The 15100-nt window shown below is 38.3% G+C and overlaps 1 protein-coding gene across 1 annotated transcript in view; it reads left to right on the plus strand.

Moving 5' to 3' along the window:
• LOC122556849 (uncharacterized) overlaps positions 1-13429 on the plus strand; it is a 184233-nt gene extending 170804 nt beyond the window's left edge. Inside the window, exons 49-51 of the mRNA XM_043704102.2 lie at positions 4487-4677; positions 5405-5647; positions 12349-13429. Coding sequence (XP_043560037.2) covers positions 4487-4677; positions 5405-5647; positions 12349-12495 — 581 coding nt within the window. The 3' untranslated portion in view covers positions 12496-13429. The remainder of the gene's footprint in view (positions 1-4486; positions 4678-5404; positions 5648-12348) is intronic.
• The last annotated feature ends 1671 nt before the right edge of the window (positions 13430-15100 follow it).

Raw genomic sequence — 15100 nt, forward strand, 5'->3', positions numbered from 1 at the left:
CAGACCGTGTACTTATTATTCAATCTTTATCATTCAGTTTAATTTGCCCATTTTCTCCTAATAAAGATTACTTCCCATTTTCATGTAATTGGTAATTCTAAAATTAAATTGACACAGTTTAAAAGCTGAGGTATCTTAATTTTTTTAGGTTAATATTATTCGAGATGTTATCACACAAAAGGTTAGAAGCTGGTATCATGTTCTCCTTCTATTTTAATATAGGTGTTCAAAATGAAATAGTTGAGTTAATATCTCCCTTAAAAATCAAAGATAGAAATATGTTAATGAATAAATTAATAAAAATTACTTGTCGCTAAATCTTAATTTTTACTTTGTTCAGAGGCATTTCAGAATTAGACTGCTGAATAATTTTACAATTCCCGTAAAATCATAGAATCCCTACAAGTTGGAAGCAGACCACATCGACCCTCTGAAGACATCCCACCCAGACCTACATCTCTACCCATAATCCTATATTTGCCATGACTAATCCACCTAGCCTGCACTTCCTTAGAACGGTGGGCTATATAGCATGGCTAGGTAAAAACAATGACTGCAGATGCTGGAAACCAGATTCTGGATTAATGGTGCTGGAAGAGCACAGCAGGTCAGGCAGCATCCAAGGAGCAGTTAAATCGACGTTTCGGGCAAAAGCTCTTCATCAGGAATAAAGGCAGAGAGCCTGAAGCGTGGAGAGATAAGCTAGAGGAGAGTGGGGGTGGGGAGAAAGTAGAAATGACCTGGGAGTTGCAGTGGGAAAGGGACTCCCTGAGATTCTTGTAGAGAGAGGAGGAAAACATCTTCAAGGCAGGCATCGTTGCAAGAGGATTTGCAGTAGCGTTAAAATCAGCATAGCAAATCCACCGAACCTGCATATCCTTGGACTGTGAGAGGAAACCCACGCAGACATGAGAAGAAAATGCAAACTCCACACAGACAGACACCGGAGGCTGGAATTGAACCTGGGTCCCTGGCACTGAGGCAGCAGTGCTAGCCACAGAGCCATCATGCTTCCCTTGGCTCAGTAGTCAGAAAAATTTCCACTTATGCCTTTCACAGCTGCCAAAAGACAAACTTCATATCCAACAAAGCTGATTGACTGGATATGTGCCTCTGGCAGTGAGGGGACCATTGGCAACACCAATTCTTATTAAGTAAGAAGAGGGATAGAACAGACTTAGAAAAGACACCTACTTGTGAACATATTTTACTTCATAAGGCAAAGGATTGTATGCATCTTTCCACAAAATTACTATTTCAGGAGTATTTCTGAATAACCACAGCAAACCATGGGATTCAAAGGAATTAGATACTTATGATGTTTTTGTTGTATTGGTTACAAGAAGATTAAAAGTATAGGCACGTACCAGGATGTCAGAGTAATTATTCCATTTCAGGAAATTATACATCGCAGCCTTTTGATTTTCCATCAATCAAGTTAATAAACAGAAAATGGTTTGTCAGTGTGCCATTTCTTAATCTGTACACCCAGTGTGGTAGGTGGAAATGAACAGTATGAAGCTATGATTTTCAGAAATTATTAAATGCTGTTGAAGAATTCTCAACAGATATTTGGTGGAACACACTGTTATTGTTCATCATTGGGAATGTGGTGACTAAGTTAAATAAGAAAAATAAATTCCAAAGATGGCACGTTATAGTACATATTATCAGCTTTGTTATAATCTAAAATTGAACTGCCATTAGATAATATATATCGGGAAAATATTGTATTGTTGTAGTGGATTTTTGAAAGGCTCTCATCAACCATAGTAAAAGCAAGCCATCCAAATTGATTCAATTATTTTCAATTACTCAAAAATAATTTCCAATTTGCCTTCAAAGTCAACATTATGCTCCCAACATTAAATGTTTGATTCTCTGCCTTACAACTGTTGTCCACTAATACAAAAGCAGCATAGTAGAATGAGTACTGTCTTGTGAATTACTTTGTTTGCACCTTTTGGATTACTTACAGTGTGAAAACAGGCCCTTCGGCCCAACAAGTCCACACCGACCCTCCAAAGAGCAACCCACCCAGACCCATTCCCCTACATTAACCCTTCACCTAACACTGCAGGCTAATTCACCTAACTTGGACTGTGGGTGGAAACCGGAGCACCCGGACGAAACCGATGCAGACATGGGGAGAACGTGCAAACTCCGCACAGACAGTTGCCCGAGGCGGATACTGAACCTGGGTCTCTGGTGCTGTGAGGCAGCAGTGCTAACTATGCCACTGTGCTGCCTCCATGTGTCACATTAAATAGGAGAAAAGAACAAAATTAAAGGCATTGCTACCTTTGAAAACACATTTGAAAATATATTTTTGTATTAGGTTAGAATTTTCACTATTGGCATTTTAAAAATCCCTGCTAATAATGTTGAGGTCTTCCATATCTGGTTTAATTAAAGGACAAGTAGCCAGAAATTATTTTAATTTGGGCACACGGAAGATGATAACAGAATTGCTAAAGGCGTAAATTTTCAGGGATTTACTAGATAATGCAAGAACTAGAATAGACTTCAGGAAAGCGTGTGATTTGGAGACGTAAGGAAATACAATATAATACAGAATAAGGTGTTTGAGGATGAACAACAAATAGTGAGAGCAAACACAATGGAAAGTTGCTCAAAGGATGGGATGAGCAGAGACTTGGAAGTTACATTAGATAAACCAGAAGTCAGGTATGATGGTCACAGTTTGTAATTACTGCATGTGCACCCAAAACGGATGAAGGCAATGATACATGTGCTGCTGCTTGTGTGAGGTTACCCATTAATAACTATCCAGCATCACCTAAAACAAGACTTCATCTTTTAAGGGCAGGTTGATTCTACTGCAGGATATGGACTTTAAGGTGGATGATCAGAACGGAAGTACAAAACTGATTCGCCAAGCTAAAGAGTGTCCCCAAGTTTCTCAGAAGCATTTAGAGGTCTTGGTGCAACAAGGGAATAGTTCTCTTCCTTCAGCAAATGGGTGGCACTGTAATTAAATACTGGGAAGACCATGGGATCACGTATCAAGTAATCAATTCCAGTAATCTATGCCCAGAGTTGACATCCTTCCATCCACTAGGAGAAAGTGAGGACTGCAGATGCTGGAGATCAGAGCTGAAAAATGTGTTGCTGGAAAAGCGCAGCAGGTCAGGCAGCATCCAAGGAACAGGAGAATCGACGTTTCGGGCATAAGCCCTTCTTCAGGAATGAGGAGGGTGAGAAGGGCTTATGCCCGAAATGTCGATTCTCCTGCTCCTTGGATGCTCTTCATTCTTCCATCTACCTAATATAACAGAAATGAAGCAAATCCATTTTCATTGGGATCGGTTCAAACAATGGGCTTGATGGTTTAAAATCAAATCAGTGAAAGGCAGGTTCTTCTACAAGTGCTGTAGATTTGGAAGTTGTGGCTGCTGTCCTCTGCATCGTTTGTTGTCAAATTGCTGATCATTATATCAGTCTGCAGTATCTACCGTCAGTATGCAAGTCTATAGATCATGTTGCCATTTCTCTCTGTTATTGACTAATCTCTCCCACATGTAAGATTGACGTTTAGGACCATCATGGTACATCCTTCAAGAAGAGCTTTGGGCATCCTACTAGCCTGCAACTAGCTACCTCACCAGACAGAAAACCTGTGGGAATATAACCTGTAGGAATCTTCCACATGTAAAACAATGGTGTTTATTTCTCTAATATTTTTCATGTCTGCTTAAGGGATTACTTTTTGAAGAGTAGCCACTGTTTCTATGTTGGAAACTCAGCAGCCAATTTTCATGTTGCAAGCTCCTACAAACAGCAAAATGGTATTAAGCAGGTCATCTTTTTTTTAATGTTGATTGAGAGATAAATATAGACCAGATCATTGCGGGTCAACAGATTAACTTACCAGGCCTGCTATTTCTGCAGGCTTTTCAAACACCGTACATCCACCAATATAAGCTTGTTTCATAGCTTCAGTTCTTCTTTTCTGCGTGCTTCTAAACAACATGAGTAACCTTCTGAACTGCCATTTGTTTTAGGTATTCTAGCAACCATCAAGTCCAGCAATTTAATTATCTTATTTTGCGGTTGTTAATTTCTTAAAGCAGTATGGCACCAACCTTTTGGTCCCATTTTTTAATGCTAAGCCTGAATTAAAGACATGCAACTAAATATTCACATGTGCCTGCTATAGCCAAATACCTATGAGATATACATGTGAGTCATACAATATTGATAAGTATAGAAGAGTAAGGTGGAACAATTGAATGTTACATATGAGACTAGATTACTGATAGATGGCTAATGGGGCCTGGTGCATTGAGCAACATGAAAATTTACATTTCTTGCTCAGCTACAATGCCATAACTATTAAGTTGAATAGATGCAAACAATCCATCAAAAAAGTGACAACTTGTTTCTCCAATATAATGAAAGTACTGAATTTTAAACCTAATTGGTAGATCAGTTTGTGGATTTTGCTTTGTTATTACTATTACAGGAGAATACTGGATTGATCCCAAGCAAGGCTGCAAATTGGATGCTATCAAAGTACATTGCAACATGGAGACTGGAGAGACCTGTGTGCCTTCCAACCCCAGCAGGATTCCACGCAAGAACTGGTGGACAAACAAAAACACAGAGAGAAAGAAGCATGTGTGGTTTGGAGAGTCCATGGATGGTGGATTCCATGTAGGTACTTTTCGACTATAATGAAATAATGTAAAACAAAAGCATGAGGCGAGAAAACTGAAACAAATAGGTAAAATGTGTTTAATTATCCACCATTGGACAACTGTAACAATGTTAAACAAAATGAAGTTCACTCTCTTTGTAACTCGAGATTAGATTTTATACTCAGCCCCTGTACGTTTTTGAAACTTTTAAAAAATATGATCATTATTTTTATATCAGTGCAGACCAAACTACCCTAGCTTTTCTACTAAAAGATACTATTTCTTTGGGTGGCCTGGTGGTACACAATTTAAAATGAGAATTAATACATAAGTTCCTGTATCCAATGGAGCAGTCACCATAGTGATGAAGGTGGGGGGACCGGTGAAATTAGACTTTTTCCAGTATCAGAAAATATGATCAGATTGATACAGCAGCTTGTTTTGCATAACAGGAAAGAAATTCAGGCACAATGCTGACTCCTCCTGTTTTACAATACTGATATAAACCATTTTTTGTTCTGAGATACTTAGAATATGCATTGTTGATATGACAGTCCGTAGTTGTATTCTCTGTAATGTTCTTTACAATTAAAGCAAAGGTTCTAAACAAAGGTCCATTAACACCAGGAGTGGCTAATAAATGATACCCTGCCAATGACACCTGTGCTATGAAAATGAGTAAATAACAGAAATATCCCTTGAGTATAATTGAATGAATTCAGTGAATAATTTTATTTCTGCAGTTTAGCTATGGTGTCGATGCGTTATCAGAAGATACTGTTGAAATCCAAATTGGATTCCTTCGCCTTCTTGCCACTCAAGCATCCCAGAATATCACCTATCACTGTAAGAACAGTATTGCCTACCTGGATGCTGAGACTGGAAGTGTGGAAAAAGCTTTAAGGCTGATGAGTTGGGTCGATGTGGAGCTCAAAGCTGAAGGACGCAGCAGATTCACATACAATGTCCTTGAAGATGGTTGTACCGTATGTATCAAAAAGATGCTTATGCAAAATATATGTAAGAGTAGGCCATTCAGCCCATTGGTCCTGACTGGCTTGATTGTGGTGTTAATTCCACCTAGTGGTCAGTCCCGAAAGCACTTAAATTGCAATCATCAAAAAGCTGTCTGTCACAGCTCTAAAAATATTCCATGATCCAGTCTCCACTACTTTGTATGGACAAAAATTCTAAAGTTATGACCTTTTAAGAAAATAAATTCCTCTTCATATTTGTTTTAAATAGGAAACCTATCCTTTTTGCATTTACCCTGTTGAACCCCCTCAGGTTCTTATATAATTAATTAGGATCGACTCTCATTCTTGTAAACTCCAATGAGAATAGGTCTGACTAATTCTCAAACATTAATTCATTCACCCCAAAGATCAGCCGACCAGATATCTTATATAAATCCCATTCTTCATAAGCTGCTTCCAATGTAAATATATCCTTCAATAAGTATGGGAACTAAAACTACAGAGTATTCCAGATTGGTAAAACCTATGTGCTGTACATTTGGAGCAAGATTTTCCTATTTTTATAGCTCAGCCCCCTTTGAAAAAAATCAACATTGCATTTGTGGATCTAATTACTTGCTGTACCTGCATGCTAACTCTATTTGATCCATAGAGTCATAGAGATATACAATATGGAAACAGACCTTTGGGTCCAACCCGTCAATGCCAACCAGATATCCTATATAAGTCTAGTCCTGTTTGCCAGCATTTTGGCCATATCCCTCCAAACCCTTCCTATTCATATACCCATCCAAATGCCTCTTCAATGTTGCAAGTGTATCAGCCTCCACCACATCCTCTGGCAGCTCATTGCATGCACGTATCACCCTCTGTGTGAAAAGGTTGCCCCTTAGGTCTCTTCTAAATCTTTCCCCTCTCACCTTAAACATATGTCCTCTAGTTTTTGACTTCCCCACCCCAGGGAAAAGACCTTGCCTATTTACCCTATCCCTGCCCCTCATGATATTATAAACCTCTATAAAGTCATGCCTCAGAGACTTGACCATCAGAGAAAACAGCCCCAGCTGATTCAGCCTCTCTGTATAGCTGAAATCCTCCAACCCTAGCAACATCCTCATTAATCTTTTCCAAACACTTTCAAGTTTCACAACATCCTTCCTGTAGCAGGGAGACCAGAAGGGGGAGAGAATGCTTCTTTTATGTTGTAGCATTCTCCAACCTCTCTCCATTTAAATATCATTCTATTTTTCTGTTCTTCCTGCCAAAGTGGGCAACCTTTTCCTTACTTTCATAGCTTCCAAATATTCACCCATTCACTTCACCAGCATATGTCCTTTTGAAGATTCATTGTAACCTCCTTACAACTTGCTTACCTATTTCACTGTATATATTCAGCAAAGCTATTATAATATAGTCAGCCCCTTTATTCCAAGTCATTAAAAATAGTAAATTATTGAAGCCCCAGCACAAGTCCCTGTGACACTGCACACGTTAGAATTGAACCTGTTTATCACAACTCCCTATTTCCTGTTAGTCAGCCAATCATACACATGCTAAAGAATCATCCTAACCACCATAATAATCTTATAATCTGCAGTACCCTTTTATGTGGTGCCTTATCAATACCTCTCAATAATCCAAATAGACTGCATCTATGCCCTTGTCCATCTTCTTACTTTGTCAATGAAATCTAATAAATTTGTCAAAAACAATTTCCTTTTCATCTTCTTGATTTTATTATAATTTTCCTGTTACTACGTATAATAAAGAAGTTTAGCATTTCTCCATAATAGGTTTTTGGCTAACTAGAATGAAGCTTCAGCTTTATTTCTTCCTGATTTCTTGCATCAAATTGTCATTATTAAAGATGTCCTATCGACTGAGATCTTTTCACTATCTGGGAAATTTTGGAAGGATTACAACAACTGCATCCACCTTTACTAGACAACTTCTTACACAAATTTGATTTTAGTGTGAAGGCCATTATGCCCAAAGAATGGTCAACCTTCTATTTCCATTAGAGCATTTAGTTGCCCATCAGCCTTATAGTATATTTTCCCTAGTGAACATGATTATTTTAAAAACCACACAACACCAGGTTATAGTTTAACAGGTTTAATTGGAAGCACTAGCTTTCGGAGAGCTGTCCCTTCATCAGGTGTTTGTGATGAAGGAGCAGTGCTCCAAAAGTTCGTGCTTCCAATTAAACCCATTGGACTATAACCTGGTGTTGTGTGATTTTTAACTTTGTACACCCCAGTCCAACACTGGCACCTCCAACTCATGATTATTTTAATTCTCCCTTCCTTTTGCATCTCTGACACCCCCTTCTAACCCCAACAGCGCACACACTTTTTTTCTACTATTCTTAGGATGCTTTTTGTGTCTGTATTCCACAGAGGAGATAGATACAAAATAATTGTTCTAAGTCTTTGCCATTTCATTGTTTCCTGAGACTCACTCCCTAATGAACAAATGCTCATTTTCATAATTCCGTCCACTTCGATATATTAATTGAGCTTTTGTTAGTTTTCTACTATTCTTCTATTTTTCTCTTTTTAATTTTTAAATGATCTTTTAAGTTTTCAAAATGTGCCCAACCATTATTAGGCTTAGTATTAATCTTTGCAGCAGTGTAGACTGTTTCTTCCTATTTGATATTATCTGTAACTTCCTTAGTTAGCCACAAATGATGTATCCTTCTCATCATGTCTTTCTTTCCCAAAGGAATTTCCATGAGTTGAAAGTTATAAAGTATTTCCCCAAATATTTGCCCCTGTTTTTGTTTCCCATCTTACCCTATTTTTCCCATACCAGATTTTCCAACACTAAAATAAAACAACGAACAATAGCTGCCAGAGATCTGAAACAAGAACAGAAATTGCTGGGAAAATTCAACAGGTCTAGCAGCACCTATGAGGAGAAAGCCAACTTAATATTTCAAATCTAGTTCTGATGAAGATTCACTCGACCCAAATCTTGTCTTCTCTCCACAGATGCTGCCAGGTCTGCTGGGTTTAGCCAAATATTTATGTTTTTGTTGCAGTTTTTCCAATTCTGTTTTCAAATATTTTTAATGTCTTTATTTAAGTATAAAATTCTAATTTCAGATCTACATTTCTCACTGTCAAACCAAGTGTGATATTTTTAGAACAGACATGTTATAATTTCTTATTAAGCGGATTCTTAGTTAAGAAGTTGTCAATGAATATTGTCTAAATACAGATTGCTCTGTCTAAAACAGACATTCATATTTAATTGCAGAATGCATTCTCCAAAATTGTCCAACCTTCACTATATAAACTCTTCTCCAGGGTATATTTGCTAGTTTAATGTGCAGGTGAGGTGGATTGACTATGCTAAATTGCCCTGTAATGTCCAGGGAAGTGAATTAGCCATGGTAAGTGTGGTGATGGAGTGGGTCTGGGTGGGATGCTCTTCGGAAAGTTAGTGTAGTCTTGATGGGCTGAATGGCTTGTTTCTGCACAGTAGGAATTCAGTGATTCTATTCTATGAGTCTGTCCAAAGATTAAATCTCCCATTGCAATACATTTCTTAAAAGCTCTTATTATTTATTGATTTATACTCTGCCCTTCAATATAGATCCTGTTAGGTGCTATAAATTAATCCCAGTGATTTATTCCCTTTTAATAATTTGAATCTCCACAAAACCTAATTCTCCATCTTGATCTCTCACCTAAGATTATTTTTCACTGAGAGTAAAAGTGTCTTAGTTCCCAATGGATATAGGCTTCTCTCTGATGAGAGATAGACAATGAGTTTAATATAATATTCATCATGCATCAGATAATGGACAAGTTTGAGAAGTGGGGCCTTCATGGAAATCTTAGCTGGTATGCGAAATGAGCCTGAACTGTTGTGTTCACTTTGCATTGCAAATTCAGCCATCTGTACTGATTTTAGAGGCTGAATAGACTGAGACCATTTTCCCTGGAGCACCAGAGGGTGATATTTATAAGATCATGAGCGGCATGGATGGGGTGAATAGTCAAGATCTTTTTTTTTCAGGGTAAGGAAATCCAAAATTAGAGAGCTTAAGTTTAAGGTGAAAGGGAAAATTTAAAAGAGACCTAAGGGGCAACTTTTTCACGCAGAAGGTGGTGCATGTGTGAATGAGCTGCCAGAGGAAATAGTAGAGGCTGGTTTTACAATTACAATGTTTAAAAGTCATCTGGATGGGTATATGAATAGCAAAGATTTAGAGGCACATGCGCCAGTGGGATCAGATCACTATCGGATATTGTTTAGTAGGCGGTGCAGTGGCTCAGTGGTTAGCAACACTGCTTCACAGCACCAGGGACTCAGGTTCGATTCCAGCCTCAGGTGACTGTCTGTCTGGAACTTGCACGTTCTCCCCGTGTCTGCGTGGGTTTCTTCTCGGGGCTCCAGTTTCCTCCTACAGTTCAAAGCTTCGTAGGTTAGGTGGATTGGCCAGGCTAAATTGTCCAGAGATGTGCAGGCTAGTTGAGTTATCCATGGCAAACACAGGATTATAGGATGGGGAGGTGTATCTGTGATGGAAGCGTTTCAGAGTGCCATGTGGACGTGATGGACCAAATGGCCTATTTCCACACCATAGGAATTCTATGATATCCAGGCAATGCAGATGAGTTGGATGGAAGGGTCTATTCCGTGCTGTATAATTCTATAACTAGCCAACCGCCTGCTCCTTTCTTTAATGATGCTCCAAAATGTCAAATCACTTTGATTATTCATACCAACCAAGGTAATTTTGAAATCATGACTCTGTAATTGCTATGGAAAACTCGGTTATTTCGATTTATATTATCGATTCATCAATCTTGTCATGACTATTCTGCGTGTTTCAGAAAAGGGCCTTTAATTTTGACATTTTACCATTTTTCTGTGCTCCAAACTTTGTCACTGGTGCATTATGATCTTTGCACACTCTGTATCTCCTTGTCATACTACGCCATGCTGTACTACTGCCTTAATCTGCTTATTCGACTTGCAAACTTCCCTCGTATGTAAGCCCTGTCAACTCCCACTGTTTAATTTAAAGCTCTGGCTACAGTCAAAGTTACACAATTCATCAGGACACTTCAGTCAGAATTGTTCAGCTGAAAGCCATCCCAACAATATACCTCCATCTTCTCCTTGTACTGATACCAATGTCCTCTGAATCAAAACCCATTTCTCCTACACCAGTCAATGAGCAATATATTTAATTCTTTATTCCTATTTCTTAATGCCAATTTGGTCAGTAACTTTGTGGTTTTATAATTAATATAAGCCCTTAGCTGCTTGCACTCCCTGAGCAGAATGTCTTTCTGAGACATTCTAAATTTAAAAAAATGTGTGTGTAGTGCAGTGACCCTACTGCACTGCACACACACACACAAACACACACCCCTACAGACCTATACACTCACACAGACCCTCTCTCATACACAAGCTCTCTCTCATACACTCACACATACAGTCTCACACCCTCGCCCCCAAACGTGGGGTGGCACGGTGGCTTAATGGTTAGCACTGCTGCCTCACAGCACCAGGGACCTGGATTCGATTCCCGCCTCAGGCAACTGTCTGTGTGAAGTTTGCATGTTCTCCCTGTGTCTGTGTGGATTTCCTCCGGGTACTCCGGTTTCCTCCCACAGTCCAAAGATGTGCAGGTCAGGTGAATTGGCCAGGCTAAACTGTCCATACTGTTGGGCGCATTAGCCAGTGGTATATATAGGGCAGGGGAGTGGGATTGGGTGGGTTGCTGTTTGGACGGTCAGTGTGGACTTGTTGGGTCGAAGGGCCTGTTTCCATACTTTAGTGAATCTAATCTAATCTAAACACACCCTCTCATGGACTTACACTCACATTCATACATACTCTCTCACAGACACTCATAAACCATACACACACACACACACATATATATAAGTTTGTGGGGTGAATTTGTACTTGCAGAATTACATTTTATTTTGCTCAAAAACTGCACAAATCCATGTAAGAGTCTGTAAATCCCTTTTTTTAGATTAGAATCAGTCTGAACATTGGGGCACAGACAGTCTCAACATGGTTATTTTAAAATATGAAAGACTTAATAAACAATCCAGGTCTTTTTTCAATATATAATTTACATCACACTGTAAACTTTTGCTATTAATTCTGTGTCTTATGATCTTATGCTCCACAACCACCTGATGAAGGAGCAGCGCTCTGAAAGCTAGTGTTTCCAAATAACCTGGTGTTGAGTGATTTTTAACTTTGTACACCCCAGTCCAACACCGGCGCTTCCAAATCATTTCTTAGTTCTGCCAATGTTGATAGTATAAACATGGAACATTACAATTGATTTCTTCCCCATCAACATTGCAAGTTCCTCTCCAACATGTTCTTGACCTTGGTATCACACAGGCAGCACAGCCTCATGTCTGCTTCAAAGAATCATGTCCATTCCCCTAACTACACTGATTGCTATTAAACCAACCTTGGAGGTCCAGGCAGTAGGAAAAAAGTTGACCACAACTATATTGTTCCTTTTTACTCCACCCATTTGAATGTGGCCATCACCATTTTCTTTTATATATGCAGGAATATAGAACTTATGAGCAGGAGCAGGCCCATTTAAACCAATTAATTTAGAATCTTGACGTTCATTCCAACTGATATGATTTATGTCAACAATATAGTTTATGAGATGAAACTAAAACTTTATTTCTGTTTGCTTATAGAGGCATACAGGAAATTGGAGCAAGACTATCATTGAATACAGAACACGGAAGACTCTTCGCTTGCCTATTGTGGATATTGCACCTTTGGATATTGGTGCTGAGCACCAGGAATTTGGTGTTGATATTGGGCCTGTCTGCTTCTTGTAAAGTTCACTTGAGAAAATTTTTTATCAGTGCTTAACTAAAACCAGACACAGCCTAACTAATTTCCATACTGCACTTATCCACATGCTTTTGTTTTGGACCTCCCAGGAGGAAATAATGTCCAAATCACTGCTCATCATTTTGACAGAAATTATAGAAAATATCAAGATGGAATATGCATAACAAGAGAATATTTTCACGTAAGTGTTCAAACAATAACTTATCTGTGGTGCCTAACACTGGGGTGAAATCAAGAAACATAATTCATGTGTTGAACATTTTCAACATAAAATTTGACAAACCTTTCTTACCAAGATGAGAATCAATATGTGCAGAACTTGCCCAGTTTCAACTACCTCATCATTGACAGAGACTGGGGTAGGTTTGATACTCCCACAGAAATGTTGCACTAGTCTTTTAAAGTTTTCCAGAAGCAATAAATTTGAGGATAATTCAAGGACAGGTGCTTTGTATGAACAATAAAGATATTATTGATACTGCTGGTAGACCAAAGTGAGCTAAATGTACTAAGTGCTCTGCATTTACTATATGTGTTCAGCCAATTATTCATTGGTGCTTGTGTTCTTGAGCCTGACTTTGGCTTTAAATTGGTGCTATTTTAAGTACAGACTTTCTAAAGTTTTCTCACTCCTTCATAATTTCTAACTTTTGCTGCAATGACTGCTCAACAATGCATTCCTTTCACATATATTCATTTATTGTTCAGTGCTAAGTCATCATCACTTTATCAGCTTGAAGATTAATGTTGGCCATTCATAGTTCTAAAAGTCAGCAAGTGGATAAAGGATATCAAAGATTCCATTGACTTACTTACAGAACTATCAGTTTGTTGTGAGGTGCGGTCAGGTTTTTTCTGTAATGGTATTTGAGTGCATATTTGTCATAAAAAAATTAAATAAAATATACTGAAAAATTACTTGTTTTCATTTCACTATTTTAAACTGGGTAACACCAGGATGACATGACAACAATATACTATATTGTCAGTGGAGCCAGGTTGGGAATTCGGAAAAATAACAAAAGGTAAAAATAGTTTTTGGCAGTGTACATAACTAAATCATATTAGGAAGGATTTGAAGCCACATCCTTGAGTCACATTATCTTCTCTCCATAAATTCAATTTATGCAGCAAAATGTTCCAAAATGCTTCACAGACGTGCAATCATATATCAAGCCAGCAAAAGATAGAATGAGCGATGACTAAAAGCTTGTTCAATCTGGTAAGTTTAAAAGAGAGGCTTAAAGGACAAAAAACATAGTGATTTGAAGAGGAAATACCAGAATTTTGGTGCACCCAAGGACATCAACATACACAAGAGACCAGAAATAGAAGAACACTTCAATTCTTGGAGGGTGAGCACTGGGGGAGATTACAGAGTTAGGGACTAGTGATGAAAGCCATTCTAGGTCAGTATGTATATTTATCATGTTGTAGTGTCATAAGCTCTTTCCTTCTGATTGATTCAGTATAAATCTGGCAAAAGGAAACTTATGTCTTTGCCAGCTGTGAAGGAAAATATCAATTTTATGGTAGAGTTCCCATTTAACTATGCCAAACCACACTGGTTTTAATAACATTATCTTTCTCTTCTGAATCATATTTACGATGTAGAATTTGTACTATTTAAAGCAAAGGGGAAAATTATAATAATCTAATGTTCGAGAAGCAGAGAAAGTCTGAAAGCAAACAAAAAAAACAGAAAAGCTGGGATTCCACACATGACATTTTAATACCAAAATGTGCATCTTTCATTGTTGACAGTTTGCATTTCTGACACTTCTCTGCAAGCTGTCCTTGACTCCTGGAGACTGCAGTTAAACCTACAAAGCAGTTTATATCCGAGACTTCCACATGCACCATCATTATTAAAATGCAAATCTGGCTCCTGGGAGTGAATTACCTGCGTTTGTCCCGGTTGAAGTCAAACATGGATTTTCGCAGGCCAGATTCAGCTTCCAGACATGCGACCATTCACAAAATAGATCTTACCTGCTCATACGTGTTACAACTCCCCCAAAATCTACCAATTAGGAGGTACATTGTGCTTAAATTTGTTCCCTTGTGGCATTTTATTTACTTTGTACTTATAAGAAAGTTCAGCACTGTTATTGCAAAAACTTGGTTCCAAAATAGCTACACGTAGAAGCAAATTTGTTTTATCATTTCTTGTACAATTGGAGTTAGAAAGCAAATCAAACGGAGCTCTTGGAATGCTATGTTGCAGAGGTTGGCATTTAGTAAAGTGATACCTGCTTGAGCTTAACTTTAGAACTACAGAACTGTTAATCCCAGAAAAATATAGTCCTGATGGAGCTTGTTTTGGAGGCACCATTGTTTCCCTACAACATTTTCCTGATCCTTTGGAAAAGTATTGGAGAGTTTCCTGAATGCAAACATAACCAGTATTGTCTTTCAAATTAAAATATAATGCCACTTTTGGTAGCAAAAGGAATAGTATATCAAAGGGTGCAGAGCTTGCCCCTTCGGATTCAAGGGATAGTTGCCAAACTGCAAGCCAAGAAATTATTGTCAGCAGAAATCATTTCATTCCTACAGCATACAAAGAGTGTAGATCAAGAACTTGTA

The sequence above is a fragment of the Chiloscyllium plagiosum genome, unplaced genomic scaffold (assembly GCF_037043375.1).
Source record: "Chiloscyllium plagiosum isolate Xiang-an unplaced genomic scaffold, Cpla_swu_hap1 HiC_scaffold_7, whole genome shotgun sequence".
NCBI lineage: Eukaryota > Metazoa > Chordata > Chondrichthyes > Orectolobiformes > Hemiscylliidae > Chiloscyllium > Chiloscyllium plagiosum.